This window comes from Polyodon spathula, chromosome 6 (assembly GCF_017654505.1).
Source record: "Polyodon spathula isolate WHYD16114869_AA chromosome 6, ASM1765450v1, whole genome shotgun sequence".
NCBI lineage: Eukaryota > Metazoa > Chordata > Actinopteri > Acipenseriformes > Polyodontidae > Polyodon > Polyodon spathula.
The window spans coordinates 55,717,784-55,733,565 of record NC_054539.1 but is presented as its reverse complement, the minus strand read 5'-3'; the positions used below and the strand labels follow the sequence as shown (position 1 = coordinate 55,733,565).

General features: G+C 38.7%; 1 protein-coding gene across 1 annotated transcript; it reads left to right on the top strand.

The window, feature by feature from the left end:
• Positions 1–4,083: 4,083 nt before the first annotated feature.
• LOC121317356 (neuronal acetylcholine receptor subunit alpha-2-like) lies at positions 4,084–14,959 on the top strand. Its single transcript, XM_041253204.1, has 6 exons — positions 4,084–4,165; positions 9,838–9,989; positions 10,207–10,251; positions 10,389–10,498; positions 10,848–11,940; positions 13,089–14,959. The coding sequence occupies exons 1-6, from the start codon at positions 4,093–4,095 to the stop codon at positions 13,212–13,214; spliced, it is 1,599 nt and encodes a 532-aa protein (XP_041109138.1). The 5' UTR covers positions 4,084–4,092; the 3' UTR covers positions 13,215–14,959.
• The last annotated feature ends 823 nt before the right edge of the window (positions 14,960–15,782 follow it).

Below are 15,782 nucleotides of genomic sequence, written 5' to 3'. Positions count from 1 at the left end.
ATGAAAGGCACTAGAAAAATAAAGATTATTATTATTATCATGATCTCAGTCAGCCAGCACATGGGTAGCCCACAGCTCAATGGACAAGGCCACGGGCCAAAAAGTATATTACATTTCTTGGTCCTTCTGTCAAATACAATCTTCAGTGGATGTCTCATCTCTGAATCTGCAATTTTTAGTACTGACTTTGGATACTGTTTTAAATCTGGAAACTGTGTTTTTTGTTGTTGTTGTTGTTTTGTTTGTTTTTAAACCTTTTGTCTTTAAGTTTTACGTAGTTCTGTGCACTGGTAACAATTAGATTTAATTTTGCTGTTGGGTCATTAATGGGGAGTTTTATATACTGCTACAATAAGTAGGCCCACTGGATTTAAATTTATTTTTTTTAACAGTCCACGTGTCCACAGTCGCCTCTTTTGGCAAGTGAACTCATATCGTTCTGAATTAAATACTTCTGATGAAAATGTAGTACTGTACCAACAAAACCAACTACAGCACATCTAAATGGAAGCCTACTTATTTTAAAACACAGTCCTCCAACTATGTATTTTTGATATCGTATCTTTTTTTTGTGTGTTCCCTGAAAAACACAATGGTTGCAACGGGCCAAAACGAAATACTCAAATATGCCTCACACTCTTTTAACCTGCAGTCAAATTTGAATATGGTGGGATATGTGAGTGCTGACTGAGTTTGTAGCTTGCGTGGTGATGCAGCTCCCTATTTTGGTTTATACAGTATGCATGCATATGGCGTGTACATTAGTATATCAATATTCCATTTACTGGTATTTATTTTTTTAGGAATGAAAGAAGAGCTGCTCATGCCGGCTGCGACGTAGATGAAATTATGGGGCCAGACAGAGCAGAGCGGCTCAGTAATGCAGAATGAAAATATAATTGCAATACCAGACACTGAACATTATTATTATTATTTTAATTATTAATTAATAACTAAATATAGTGTCCCTGATATGACAAAAATATTACAAGTTTTGTGTAAACCGTTTTTTTGTTTGGTAATGTAAGCCTTTGAATTGCATGACCTATTTCAAATAGAAAGTTGTATTTTATTTGGTTGAAGAGTTAAACGACACGAACCTAAATGTTTGAAGAATGGATGTAAATATCATGTTTTGCAAGATGAACGAATACATTTAACACCTTTGCTTGATTTTGCAATTGTATCTGGTGTTTTGCAAATCACGAAACTGTTTTGGTGTCTGTGTTAACTGTTGAGAATTGTGCTAATAGTATCAGTAACTGTGTTTTAGCGAGTGAGAAAAACTGTAATAATGTTGTTGCTTACAGGCAATGACAGCAGCGGCTCCCTTAAGGAAAGTATATACCGCTTGATAGTGATGCCTGAAACAATAAGCTTTGTTTCCCTTTTTCATTTTGTCTTGATACTACATGTATTAAAGTCATGCACTACAAATATCCCGTAGGTATCAACGTTCTAATTTATGACGTAAGTATTAATTTCTGATAGGCATATTTAATGTAGTGAAAGGCTTACTAGAAGCTGTAAAATCACCTCGTTACCCGTGACAGGGCATGCAGCTGTTGCTGTACTAAATAATGGTTTTGCTTTTTTGCAACACCCAAATGAGCATCCAAGACTCCTGTTATGTGGACGGGAAGCAGCGGAAAGGAATATACAATAGGAAGTGTCCTGCAGGCATCAGATGTAGATGTTTCTAGGGCATTTGCCAAGCACTGCCAGCTTTCACACCTCGAGCTCGGCACCTCTCCAACACCAACCCACCCTTACCCTAATCGTACCCCAACCCTAACCTTAAGCAACCCCAGTCCTAAAATCTATCCCTAACCCTAAACCAAACCCAGCTGTGCTCTCGGGACAGATTCTACTGGATATTCCTTTTGTGCCGCGGACTGCAACATCCCTTGAACTGGCCCCTCCCTCGCTCCTGATATCATCCAATCAGGGAGGATGCACAGGCGTCAAAGAGAGCTCGAGGCTGTCAGGTTAAATGAGCAGTCATTTAAATGTTTGTTATAGGGTTCCGCGTGATGCCAGGGGAATCGAATCGGAACTCTTTACGTGCACAAAGCGAAAGGCTACGAAGCTTTAACCTCGAAGAACCTTGTTTCACACGAGGAAATTTACTCTGTTATCTCGTACTTTTATGTTCAAAGGTAAATACTAGTTTGGAAAAAAAAAAAAAAAAATCTAATTAAAAGACCTTTTGAAATATAGCTGATGCAGTCATCTGCAAATTCACTCAAAGGACCCTGCGTCTATTAGAACTTAAACGGTAGTTTGAAAATTAAAAACTAAGGACCGGTTTTCGATTAAGAAAAAAAAAAAAAAAAAAAAAAAGTATAGTTCTCATAATGTGGGAGTTATGGCAGATTTTTGCATTTGCGATGTGACTTTTAATACACGTTTGTAAAATGTGTTATAACAGCTTCAGTCAGTGTAAAGGAGTGTCATTTCTAGCAAATAGTTGTACAGACTGCTCAGTGGAATTTGTGTTGAAGGTGCGTGGATGAAGAGGGTCCGACGTGTTGCGATTCTGTATATATTACAGCATATTACAGACCAATTTTGAAAATAAAAAAACGGAAGATATATTCATCTAAAAAGTGATGTTGATGCATGTATGCAAGGACTAAATATAGTCTACTGGACAACGTATCAGTTTAATTACGCTCTAATATCTGTACTGCGGAGAAATAGCTTTTTTGTTTGTTTGTTTGTTAGCGGTCCCCACACAGTAAAACGAAGGCTACAGATAACACAAACACACTATGCTGCACACAGAAAAACACACGTGATATCAAAACGTGCAAAATACAAATGCTAAAATGTGTTTGAAATCTAATCAAAAGATACATGTTTAATTCTTAAACAAGTGGGGCATTTGCACGTTTTTTTTTCAGATTGGAAAACATGCACTTAAAAAATACCAAACATACATCAGACATCTAATGTAGGGGCTTGTTAAGAGTTTAAGAGGCTTTCTATTTTTGAGTAAATAGCTTTGAGAATCTGGCGTTTGGTTTACATTGTAGTAGACAAAAGTTCCCATTTCAAGTTGGTATTTAACTGCCGGCAAAGGTATACTGGCATTGCTCGCAAAAGCGTGATTATTATAAAGATGTATTTACAAAAGATAATCCCTCTCCAAATTTAGATTACACGAGGGTAACGCCCTTTGAACTGCTATTAAGAGTTATTTTGTAATAATGTAATCCCTGATGATTTTGCTGCAACACAGGATGCGCAGTGCTATGAATGCCTTTATTTCGTTTCTCCACCAGAACTATTTCTGAAATGTTAATTTTGCTAGAGCAGGCTCGGTTACCATTTGCTCCCCGAAGCGATGCTGTTTAACTAATGCACGTCAATCGGTTTATATGGCTCGCGTGGTAAATACCTGTATCTGTTCTGCTTTTTTCCTATCCAGGGCTGCAGCAGAAGAGTGATGCTTTTGTAAACCTGTCAACGCCACTAACAGAGGGACAAGTTATTTGCATTACGACCGATTGATGGCAGTTCGCATTGGTGGTTTCTACTGATTTAATTCAATCCCATGGCTCCACTGGATAATTAAATCATATTAATGAAGACCTTGCAGTTTCTACTCATTTATCAATTCTAACCCGTTACATTCCGCTGAGCCTTGAATGTTAGCGTTTCGGCAATGGACAGCTCCAAGTTCTCAATTGACTTGTCTCAACATTGAACCTGTTTCTCGCGTTCAGCGTTCAGAGTCCAGCGACCAGCACAGTGGTTAACTTTCATTGCGTTATTTTATTTACATCAGCCGACGGTTTGCTTCTGTGTTTAATTTAGTAATTTTAGGTCAAAAAAGGGTTTTAACTTCTCCAGAAAGTCTACTTTTTGACAGTCTACATGAATGATCCCAACAGGATTTCCTAATGTGCTGGTCTTGTAATTTCTATTAAGTTGATGAAAGGGAAGTCCTTCGCTCCAGTGTTTGAAAACCAGTTTAAACAAAACGTGTTTAAGGTAACGAAGCTACTAAAAAGAATAAGCAAAAACTGCAACCTTTTTTTTTTTTTTTTTTTTTTTTTTTTTTTTTTTTTTTGTGCCGTGTTAAGAATGGAAAACGTTTTACCAAGGCTGTTCTCTAAGAGGAACACGATTTTCTGCTGTTTCATTTTATGTACGTCAAGTAAGTAGAAATATTTAATAACATATCAGTTGTTTTTTTATTGGTCAAAGAGGCATTTCTTTGGGTCTGGGGTCTGTTAAACCTCGCTTGTTATTTATTTATTTATTTATTTATTTATTTTAATACATGTTGATCTTGTTAGGAAACGACAAACGACTGTTTGAACAGCCTACCTCTTGGCAGACCAGAAATACGTTTAACCATGTGATTTCAGCTTAGCTTTGTGTCATATACAACCGGAGATAAGGCTTTAATGTTCCTTCATTAAAAAAAAAAAAAAAAAAAAAAAAAAAAAAAAAAAAAACAGTTGAACTAGTAAAACTAAATTAAGAATTCAAAGTAAATCGTATACAACAGATTACAAACACACATTATGTCAGTGCAACCAAAATTACAGCGTAAAGAATGTACAACGTTTTAAAAAAATGTTTATACTCTGATAAGGTTTATGTGTAACTTGATTTACAGTGTAAGTAAGCATCACGTTCTGATAGAAGCTATTAGCGCCTAATTGACCTCTGCCACAGTTAGTTGTCCTACAAGCACCCCACATGCAACTCCTAACTCCGCACCACCATCAACAATATGCCTTAAACCACAGGAGCTACAGTGTGCCTATTATATCCCAGGTATTTCTGACAGCCTTTAAAAAATGATAACTTTAAATTCTCCAGTTCTAAAGCTGCCATAGCCTGGAAGAGGTAAGAAGAGACAAAAAGGTAAAGTCTCAGTTCTACTCCAAAACAATCAATTGTAACCTTTCTTTAAAAGTTACAACCGATTACTTCTGAGTAGGACTGGGCTTCTTAATTCAACATAAATACAACTGTTGATTGCGCAACACCATGTGTGGCATAGTGATTAGTTTCCAGTCTGCTGGTGTTGATTGCCCATGGGGTGGACACACTGTATAAGAGAATAATTATGCAGTTCTGAAATCACATAACCTATTTAACTATTTAATCCTCTCACAGTAACCTATGTGATCAAGTACATTGCCCAGTTCCACAAGGTGTTCCAACACTTGCTCAGGGTGTGATTTTTTTTCTTCAGAATATTGAATAAATTATGTAGAGGTGTCAGTGTCTCTTAATAGCAATTAAACACTTCTTAATAAGAGTCCCAGTAGTCAAATGTAACCGGCTGAAACTTATAGTTGTAGAATTTGAACAGTTTGAAAAATGGGAGGAGACCCAGCTAAACATATTACATGTCAGTCCCCTATTTTCTGTTCAGTGGAGATGAAGGTAACATCTATTTTCAGAGTTTGACTTTTTAAGTGGCTGAAATCTTCTGTTACTTTCTGGTGGAGTCAAATGTATCTTAGGTCAGTGACATTTCCAAAGTTCTCAGTGTTCCCCAAATTGCCTAAAAGCAAATGCCTTGCAATATCTTCTGTTATATCAGGACTTTATTTATAAATCCCCCCAATGATTAGTTATTCCTCATAGAGCTTTCCACATATGAGCAGCTGGATACTAATGATCAGTCTAGAGGAATAGTTTGACAAATAGATTCATGGCAGGTTTTAATATAATTGAGATCTACTGCCAACGCTGATGTGGAATCCAAAGTGATTGATTCACTATTGCATTGCACATGCATATACTTGACTACCATAAAGTGTTTGTTGAAAAATGCGTTGCTCTCTAATGACGTCCAAGTGCATTAACTGCGCATACCTGCATGATGGCTCAGTGCCATCTCCAGCAGACCTAATCACTGGACTCCCAAAATCAAAATTCTCTCAGAACCGCAAGGCAAAAGATGAATGCATTCCATCACTTCATTTATCTGGTGCCGATAAAGAAAAAAAGATGGCAAAGACTGACAAAACATAATTGGCTATTTACTATAAATTGGAAAGTCAAGGAAAACACACCCAATAACTTTACCAAACTACACATAAACAACTCGACCATTTAATACAGGGCGTTCTGAACAGTTTTCTTGTTCATTTAAAAAAAATGTAATTGGTGTTTTTTTTAGAAAAAATGTCCCTAACGACAGTTTGGAGTAAATAATAAATCCAGCCCAGTGTCTTTGTTGACTCACAAGCCAGAAGCATTTTTGTTTTGCAGAGTTTCTGAGAAATGCTGCCTAAGTGAAATTGAGCTAATTGCTGCTTAGTGCTTTTAAACAGGTGTGATCTTGGAGCAGTGCCTCAGTGTTGTGTCTCTGTACACACGCAGGTCAGTCTCGGTCTGAGTTACACACCACAGGAGACTAAATGTGTGTTGATATAACCGCCAGGGCACTGGAACAAAACCACATTCTAGAAATATATACTGTCAGTAGGGGAAAGGCAGCAATCACTGAGTCAGCCTGTGGCTTTCTTAAAAACACATCTTCCAGCATAGTTCAGTATGGAATGGATGGGGTTTCTGTAGCAAGCCTGTTTTTCTGATTTGTTAATAGATAATGAGCCTCTTTATATATATATTAATATATATAATATATATATAAAACAAAATTATAATATATATATCGTTAGAATCCAGGGTAGGCACATCACGTGAGTGTGTCCGCTCACGGTGTTTAGGTGTTTGCCACACCGGGAAAACAGGTGGAAGGTGGGTGCGAACCCGGAACCTCTCACGCTAAAGCGTAGCGCTGATACCACTGTACAAGAGAGCCGGCTCCTTTGTATGTGATTACGTCACCTACCAGCCCTGCTGCTGCCTTCCCATGCTACAATATATATATATGTATATTGCAATGCTGAAATTTGCATATCCCGATTGCCCATAATTCTATAGTTACTGCTTCTCCCAAACTCGAACGCTACTTGTATTTGCTTACTGAGCATTTCACTAGTCAGAGTACAGGTACGGCTGCTACCCACTTGATGCGGTGCGGCAAGTAGAACTGTGCAGCGATGCGTCAAAATGAATAGAACCTGTACTTCTGATAAGTACCTTTCACACCACAGACGACGCGGGAGCGGCACCAGGGCGGCACTGAAGCATCGCAAAATTAATAGGACTGAATCCTATTATAACAGCTTCAATGCACGTAGTCCAGCAGGGGGAAGCAGTATCCAGAATGGCCAACGAAACACTAATACAGTACTTGCCATTCTAAAAATACCCAGAGCTTTATGAAAAAGGTCATCACAATTATAAAGAGACAATATATGGGCGCCCATTTTGAAGGCACTGGATACGCTTGGTATGTATGATTTATTGTCATATGTCAGGGGTGGCAAATCCTGGTCCTGGAGAGCCATAATCCTGCAGGTTTTCTGGGTCTCTTTAAATCACCAATGGCCAAACACCTAGGAAACATGTTAGTGTTGACCAATTAAGAAAATAGTTGGTTTAACTAAGTAATTGAGAACTTAGGTGGAATGAAAACCAGAAGACCCTGTGGCTGTCTATGACCAGGATTGGCCACCCCTGTCACATGTTTTGACATACCCTCGAAGAAGACATTCATCATTTTCTCATCATGTTGAAAATATATACCAGTCTTGATCATAGTTTTGTCAATAGCAATTTTGAACAGATTTTTGAGTAGATCAAGCAGTTTTCAAACCTGTCACATCACCACTGTGTCGCTTCTGGTGTGTGTGGTCATGTTGCTGCTAAAGTATCACATCGCCAATTAAAAAAATTGCATCCTGTCTGGTGTGTGTTAGCCATTACACTACACTGATGAGCCACTAACAGTGTGAAACATGTCTGCAGTTGCTGTACTCTCTGTCTTTTAAAACGGTATGAATGTAGAAGCCTTTTAGCTACTGTCACGTGATTTGACTGACTCTTGTAGTGCTGCAATTTGCATATCCCAATCTCCCATAATTCTATAGCTTCTCCCACCTTAACCCGAAAGCTACTTGTATTTATACAAGTTATGAAAATGCTATGCAGCTAATCTCCAGAAAGATAACACTATGTAACACATTTTTTGTTCCTGGGTAGTAAGTGTTATTTCCTAATTGCTTATGCCTCAAAAGTATAGAAAATGGCTATTATTCCCCACAAACTTTGCTTTTGTGACCAGGACAGTGATATTTCAAAATATCACTATTTCCAATGGGAAAATGGGCAAATGTGTGTCTTTTCGTTCACATAAAGTCAGAAAAAAACAACATATGAATCCAAATTAACATGTATTTATACTAAAGTAATACAAAGATGACTACAAAAGATTTAGAAGTGAGTAGTTTTTCGAGATTTACAATTATACTGTATTTATATTAGATTAGATTATCATTCAATTGCCCATCTACCAGTCCCTCTCATTCTGGATCAGGATACAGTGGCGGTCACTGCTGAAATTCCTTTAATAAGGGAGGTTCATGCTTCTTGACTTCTCAGCAGCAAATGACGCAGTCAATCTTTCCATCCCAGCCTCACACTTTTTGTCATATAAGGTGTAATACTGTGTACAGTGCAAGAGCTGTTTGAGTAAAGCTATTAGGAACTGGTGTTCTAATGCTGGTATAATTCAGCAGCTTGGAGTGAATTATTATTGTACTGTACTCAAATATCTTAAAAAAGAATTGCTTAAAAAGTTTATGTAAAATATATATTTGTACTGTGTAAAACAAAATGATGCAACACAAGCAGCATTGTATTTCTGCTGAAATAAGTAGGTAAAATAAATCAATCGGAATGCTACATTTCTGCTTGCAATGTTGGATCATGTTGAACAAGCTTTAAATCAAGTATTACCATATTTACACCTCCTAAGTAATGTAATGCTAAAACGTGTTTGTGAATGAGTTGATTGGAAAACATCAATTAAATACAGTTAGATTTTAATGAAATTCTTCTAAGCACACAGCCCAGAGATGTCTCATGAATACAAAACATATTTTATCGAGCACACTTACAAAAAAAATTGCAAAAGTGTTGAACATTAGCATAGCTAATCGAGCAATAATCCTTAATCAAGGTAATAACGTTTTTAATCATACTGTGTAGTGTGTATAAACATTTTAAGTTCTAATTAATGTATTTTTATCACAACCCCTGAATCAAACCTTTGCTGTACAACATTGCTTTATAGGTTTTTGTAGATTTAAGATAAAAGCCCTCTAATTCTTTGACCCTCCCCAACCATATTTGTTTTAGAATGGAATAATAATTTGAACTATGGTCACTTTGTATGGATGAAAACAGTAATGCTTAATATGTTTTTGTTGATAAGTAAATAGACAGTACCTGTTCTTATTCTTAACAGTCCCCTTAGGGTCTGGTTTGCTATAGGACTATGTGGCTAGTTATCCTAATTTAGTGAGTCCTTCTGGAAGACATTAAATTAAAAGCAATCCATCAACTGTATCATTCCTTCTCATGGGTGGTTAAGTGGATTTGCAATGTAATGGGATATTACAGTTTTATTATATTTGGTTATATTCTTTAGCCAGCCTGATTCCAGCTAAGGTTGTTAGTGACTGAAAATCTTCTCTATCTGGTGGGTATTGCATTAAATGAAATTAGTTTATACTGGGTCCCAGCTCATTTCCATCACAGCTGGCACAGCAGTACAATTCCTTTGTGAAATAGCCACATGCACCAAATTAGAATTTTTGCATCCATAATGCATTCATTTTGCCGGCTTTTTTGCTTCAAAATGTGTTTTTCTGTACCTTGGGCAAACTATTCCCTTTGTTTAAAGAGCGCTGTAGCTTAGAGTTTCCTTTCGCTTCTCTGTCTGTGCAGTTTCTTGCCAGGAGAGGACCCACTCCCATGCTGAAGAAAATCTCTTCAAGGATCTCTTTGTCGGCTATAACAGATGGCCCAGGCCAGTCCGTAACATTTCTGATGTCGTAATTGTCAAGTTCGGGCTCTCCATTGCACAGCTTATAGACGTGGTAAGTCTAGGCAGGCTGTATACTACTGTACATGGTAGTTTTTACTGTACAGCACTATAAACTTCTGACTTTTCTGCCTTCTATGCTGATTGCTGTAGTTTAATTTTATAACACGTTCATAATGTAATGGTAGGCTGCAACTGGCACAGCAATCATAACACTCAGCATTCAGTATGTTCAGCTGGCAGTCTGATCAGCTCTTTTGTTTCTTCAACAGAATGAGAAGAATCAGATGATGACAACCAATGTTTGGCTCAAACAGGTAAGGTACTGGGTCTGGAGCAGCAAAGCATACAAAAGTTATAACAGTGCTAGTGCTCATTATGATTAGCCCTCCTTTAATAATCTTTTAAATCAGCGTAATGCTCTCTTTAGTGATGCTCTAACCACTGTTCTCAGGAGTGGAACGACTACAAGCTGCGATGGAATCCTGCAGATTATGACAACGTCACATCGATTCGGGTCCCATCTGAAATGATCTGGGTGCCAGACATCGTACTGTATAACAAGTAAATGCAAACTACTTCCTCTTACTCAGTAGAAGTCTTGATAGTCATCCTATTCAGTCAAACAGTAATCTTGAGCGGTAACAATTGCTGAAATATTGCTGTACAACACATTAACATTTGTGTTATATATACCTGTTCTCTCGCATGACCTATAGTATATTGAATTAAATACAGTTGTTGTTTATAAACTTTTATTATACATTAAAATTCTTATAATGACTCATGAGTATAATCTTTGTGAATATGACCCATTAAATCACATAGTAGGCTGCTCTGTGTGTGTGTATGTGTATTATTTAGGGATGTATGTCTAAACACCACGCATTTCTTGTTGTGTGTTGCTGTGCAGTGCAGACGGGGAGTTTGCGGTGACTCACATGACGAAGGCTCACCTGTTCTACACTGGCTTAGTGCAGTGGGTGCCGCCAGCCATCTACAAGAGCTCGTGCAGCATCGACGTGACATTTTTCCCCTTCGACCAGCAGAACTGCAAGATGAAGTTTGGTTCGTGGACCTATGACAAGGCCAAGATTGACCTGGAGCGCATAGAGATGAACGTGGACCTGAAGGACTACTGGGAGAGCGGAGAGTGGGCCATCATCAATGCTGTGGGTACCTACAACACCAAGAAGTACGACTGCTGCCACGAGATCTACCCAGACATCACCTACTTCTTCATAATCCGCCGCCTCCCACTCTTTTACACCATCAACCTCATCATCCCCTGCCTCCTCATCTCCTGCCTGACTGTTCTGGTCTTCTACCTCCCCTCTGACTGCGGTGAGAAAATCACCCTGTGCATCTCTGTGCTGCTCTCCCTCACTGTCTTCCTCCTCCTCATCACCGAGATCATCCCTTCCACCTCCCTGGTCATCCCTCTGATCGGGGAGTACCTGCTCTTCACCATGATCTTTGTCACCCTCTCCATCGTCATCACCGTGTTTGTGCTCAATGTCCACCACCGCTCTCCCAGCACCCATAAGATGCCCAAATGGGTGTGCACCGTCTTCCTGGACTTCATCCCCCGCTGGCTCTTCATGAAGCGCCCGGCCCCGGACAAGAAGGACCACCACTTCCTGCAGCAGCACCAGCACAGCCAGTCAGGTGAGTTCAAGCTCAGCACCTCCAAATACTGGCTGGAGACTGACGTGGACTACAAGCATGAAGACACCGAGCTGGGCTTGTCCTCCTTCTCCCCAGCTCCTACTGCCCCTGCCCGCCAGCCCGCAGGCGTCCTCTCTCCCCACCACCTCACCCTTCACCACCGACTGGACAGGACCACTCGCCACCTGGGGGGCAGAGTGAACCCCACCCAGCGCCCCGTCAAGATAGACAACCTGGTGTCGGACTCGAGCTTCCCCTTGTCGCCCAGCATCCTTCGAGCTCTGGAGGGTGTGCATTATATCGCAGACCACCTGCGTGCAGAGGACGCCGACTTCTCGGTAAGTGAGGGCTGTCTCGGCTGGGTTATCCCTTTTGATTATGACAAATTGGTAATTACCTTAGTGTTAACTTAAAGTGGTGTTAGCTAATGATATAATTTCATAAATACCACCTGTTATATGCTATATGCGGTAGTTCTGAAATGTGTAGTTTTGATAGAAACACGTGATAGCAAACATGAGTTTTCATTTTAAATTATGGCATATTGTACAAAGCAAGGGTTACATCTCTGTTTGCAGTCTTGCTTTCAGGTTGTCTTGCACTTGATCCTTTCACCAAGAAAGTGGTTATTTCCATTTCTTTAGCGCCTTCTTTCCGATCGAACCAACTGCTTTCCCTATTGATTGACATGCTTTGCAGCCAGTAGCATTCTTTAACCTTGAAGACAGGAAATGAAGCAGCTTCAGCCACCCTGAAAATAAAGCAAGCAAGCTGAGAACTTACTTTGACCTAGTATAGTATGAGGTTTGTTTCAAAAAGTTACATTAGAGATATATAGAGAGAATGGAACTGCATGATTTATAAAATTAGTTTAGCCTCCTGTGTGCTGTATCAGAAATATGACATTATTGGCTTTACAAGCTTATTTTTATTACCTAAAGTAGTTTTAGCTGCAGGCATATGCTTCTTCCATTAAGATTCATTCACTCTGTGAACTAAACAGGTGGGGAGGGGGTGAATGCCATAAACACTGAATGAATACTAATAACCTGTTTACAAGAAACACAATTCTTTGTAAATTTCATGGGGTTCCAGCAACTTTGAAGTAAAGTGTTGCCAAAACACACAGATTTCTACTGAGATAATAAAAGTAGTTAATGGAAAGACAATATACACTAGATACTGTATTAAACAAAGTTAGCTATTGGCACGTTGGCCAGTTCCAAAATAATTTGGGCAATTATCTTTTCCCAATCTCTGATACACATATAATCAGCTACAAAAATGAAATAAAAACTTTTGAAATTATAGTAGTTTCGCAGGATTACAGCCACACACCCTACTGTCATCAAACAAACAGAATAAAGCTAAATTAAACCCATTTGTCCCATCAGCTCACATTAATTGATTGGGACAGGTTGCTGAGTTTCTCTTAATTAAAAGTGGGAAATATAAAAAATAAAAAAAAGTATTTTTTCTTCTGCAGGTGAAGGAGGACTGGAAATATGTAGCCATGGTGATCGACCGTATATTCCTCTGGATGTTTATTATCGTGTGTTTGCTGGGGACCATCGGACTCTTCCTTCCTCCGTGGTTGGCTGGGATGATTTAGACTTTGTTATTTTGTTTTTTAAAGACTTTACACAACCAAGGCTGGCATGGCCATTATCCCCGGTGTGTGCTGCTTGGAAGCATTTGAGGGCAAATTGTGACAGGATACAAACTGAATGGGCAAGTGTCTGCAGTGAGGAGGAGAGCTGATTCTTCACCTTGAAGAAAGGGGTCTGCTTTAGCACTGCTGACACAGACAAGGACGTGGGCTTCTGTTTGAACACACGTACAGCTGTTCCTCCTTATTCTGTACAGTTTAATTCCCTGGTATTGCTGCCATTGGTACTGTTCTGCTCTTATGGCAAATTGACTTTTTAAATGAAACAATGTACTGTACAATAAAGAAGTACATAATAATGGTGTACAGCTTACTAATGATGTTTGTAAATATATAGATTAAGAGTGTTCTTGTTTAGACTGTAAGAAAATGATTTATCATAGACACAACATATTAGGTTGCAACAGCTTTCCCAAGTAGCAAACATAAAGCCACAACCCGAAGCCGAAATGATGACGCAAACATGACATTTCCCTGGAAAGCACACTAGCAGATACTAATGGTAATCTCTCCGCTGGTTCACTAAACCCATTACCATTGTGTTAAGACTTTCATTTACACACTGGACACCTGTGTAAGGATTCAATTTATAACCTTTTAGCCAAATCAGCAGGGCATTGAAAAACCTTCCATTACAGTAAGTCAACCGTCTAGCAGGTTTCTTTAGCATGTGCAGAATGTGGGCAGGAGGTAATCAGTGTACCGCTATTGCAGGGAAAGATAAAACACCCAGCTGAGGTGCAGCTTTATAAAGAGCCAGGCAGTCTGCACAGTGGCTTTCTTCTCTAGAATGCAAAGCATTTCATTTGTGTGCTACAAAAACATGATATGCAGAAATCAGAACATTCTATTAGGAAATAATCTGGGTGCATTATGAAGCAATGTGATGCATGTTAAGGAGCTGAATCACGTGGCATGTGACTACAGTATATAAGACCTATTGTTGTCAGATGTTATTAATTTGACTGTAAAAGCAAATATTTATCCACTCTTTAAAGGGGCATAATAGCTGGTTATAAATCAGACTATCTTCAGTCTGGTCTGCAACTGCAACCAAAAGTCAAGGACCACTTTATGCCAACATCCCAGGAGACAGCCACTGATCAGAGTGACTGACTTGAGCTATACATTTCCAGTGTTCTGGCTAGACCCTCAATAACAAAATCTTCTGATTGGCCATCACATTTTTAGGTCTGGAACGGATTGGTTTATTTCATGCCCTTCTATGATTTCTGGGTTACTAAAAGGTTACTTTAAATTACACTAACCCCTCCTCTCCACTATTTAATACATATTTGTTCTCCGATATTAGTATAGACTTTAAAACATGGGAAGCATGCTATGTCACAACAAAGCAATGCGAAGAAACCAATTTTCAAGAGTAGTTTTATGAGGGTCTAGCTGTAAAGCCGGGGATTTTTATACCCCAGCAACTAGGGTGACTGCTGATTGTCATCAATACAGTACTTATGTCTATACACAGCTTGTGGTAGAGACAGTTGTAATACAAGCTGTGTATTTTATTTGACAAGATGAACTGACTACAGACCATGGCCGTAACTAGCTATGAGAACAACAAGGTTGTGTCCTCGGTTTTCTTTGCATCATAAATGCTGATGCTCATGTATTGTTTGTACAATTCTGGTAAAGTACAAAGACTCCTTAATTTTCTCTGTTGGTTTGCCATGTAACAGATTGGGAGGTTGAATAGTAAATGCCAAGCCGTCATATAAACACTGCCAGCTATAGCTTGAAACCTAAGTTTGACCTCTGTAGAATGTCAGCTGTGGTTATGGCCGTGCTACAGATATATACTGTATTTGATATTTCTTTGGCTCACTGGTAAAGCACTACTTATATTTTATAAACACACCCTTACAATGACAAAAAGGTTGAGTTTGTCTTCTGTAATTATCTTACGTGGGAAAGGGGAAAGTGAGGTGTCTCCTAAATTAAATACATATCAAATCAAGTGTGTTTTTTTTTTCAGAATTAGTACAACCCTATACAGTGTAATATACAAATTCCTAAATGTATTAGAACACAAAGTACAGTGTAAACATTATAGGCCTAGTTTACGAAACAGTACTGTTTCAGACGTATAGTGCAGTTTAACTGTACTAGCCTCCAGAAGCAGTGACAGAGGGGACTTCAGTGTATTCTCCTAATGGTTACTTGTCATATTATTAGTATTAACAATTCCCACAACCTCAACTGGAATTCTCATTTCTCCCTTTAAATTAAATTGACCAGAAATGTTGGATACTTACCAATGCCTTCCACTCTGAAATTAAGTATGGCATCCACAAGTTAGAAACAACTAATAAGATTTGACACCAGTTTCTCACACCCAAAAGAAATTTCTACAATTGTGTATATACTGGACTTGGGAAATGTATTTATACAACGGTAAAGTCTTACATTGCAGTAAAAGTAAAATAAAACTTTAATTTCATAAAAGAAAGCTCATCAATTGAAACTTGATTTCCATTACATGAGAGTAGATGTTGA

What these genes read in the sequence shown, in the direction of transcription:
- LOC121317356 (XM_041253204.1), top strand. Translation starts at nt 4,093, where the DNA reads ATGGAAAACGTTTTACCAAGGCTGTTCTCTAAGAGGAACACGATTTTC. An exon ending in GACATCGTACTGTATAACAA is followed by an intron (nt 10,499 to 10,847) that starts GTAAATGCAAAC and finishes GTTGCTGTGCAG; the next exon opens with TGCAGACGGGGAGTTTGCGG. An exon ending in CAGAGGACGCCGACTTCTCG is followed by an intron (nt 11,941 to 13,088) that starts GTAAGTGAGGGC and finishes TTTCTTCTGCAG; the next exon opens with GTGAAGGAGGACTGGAAATA.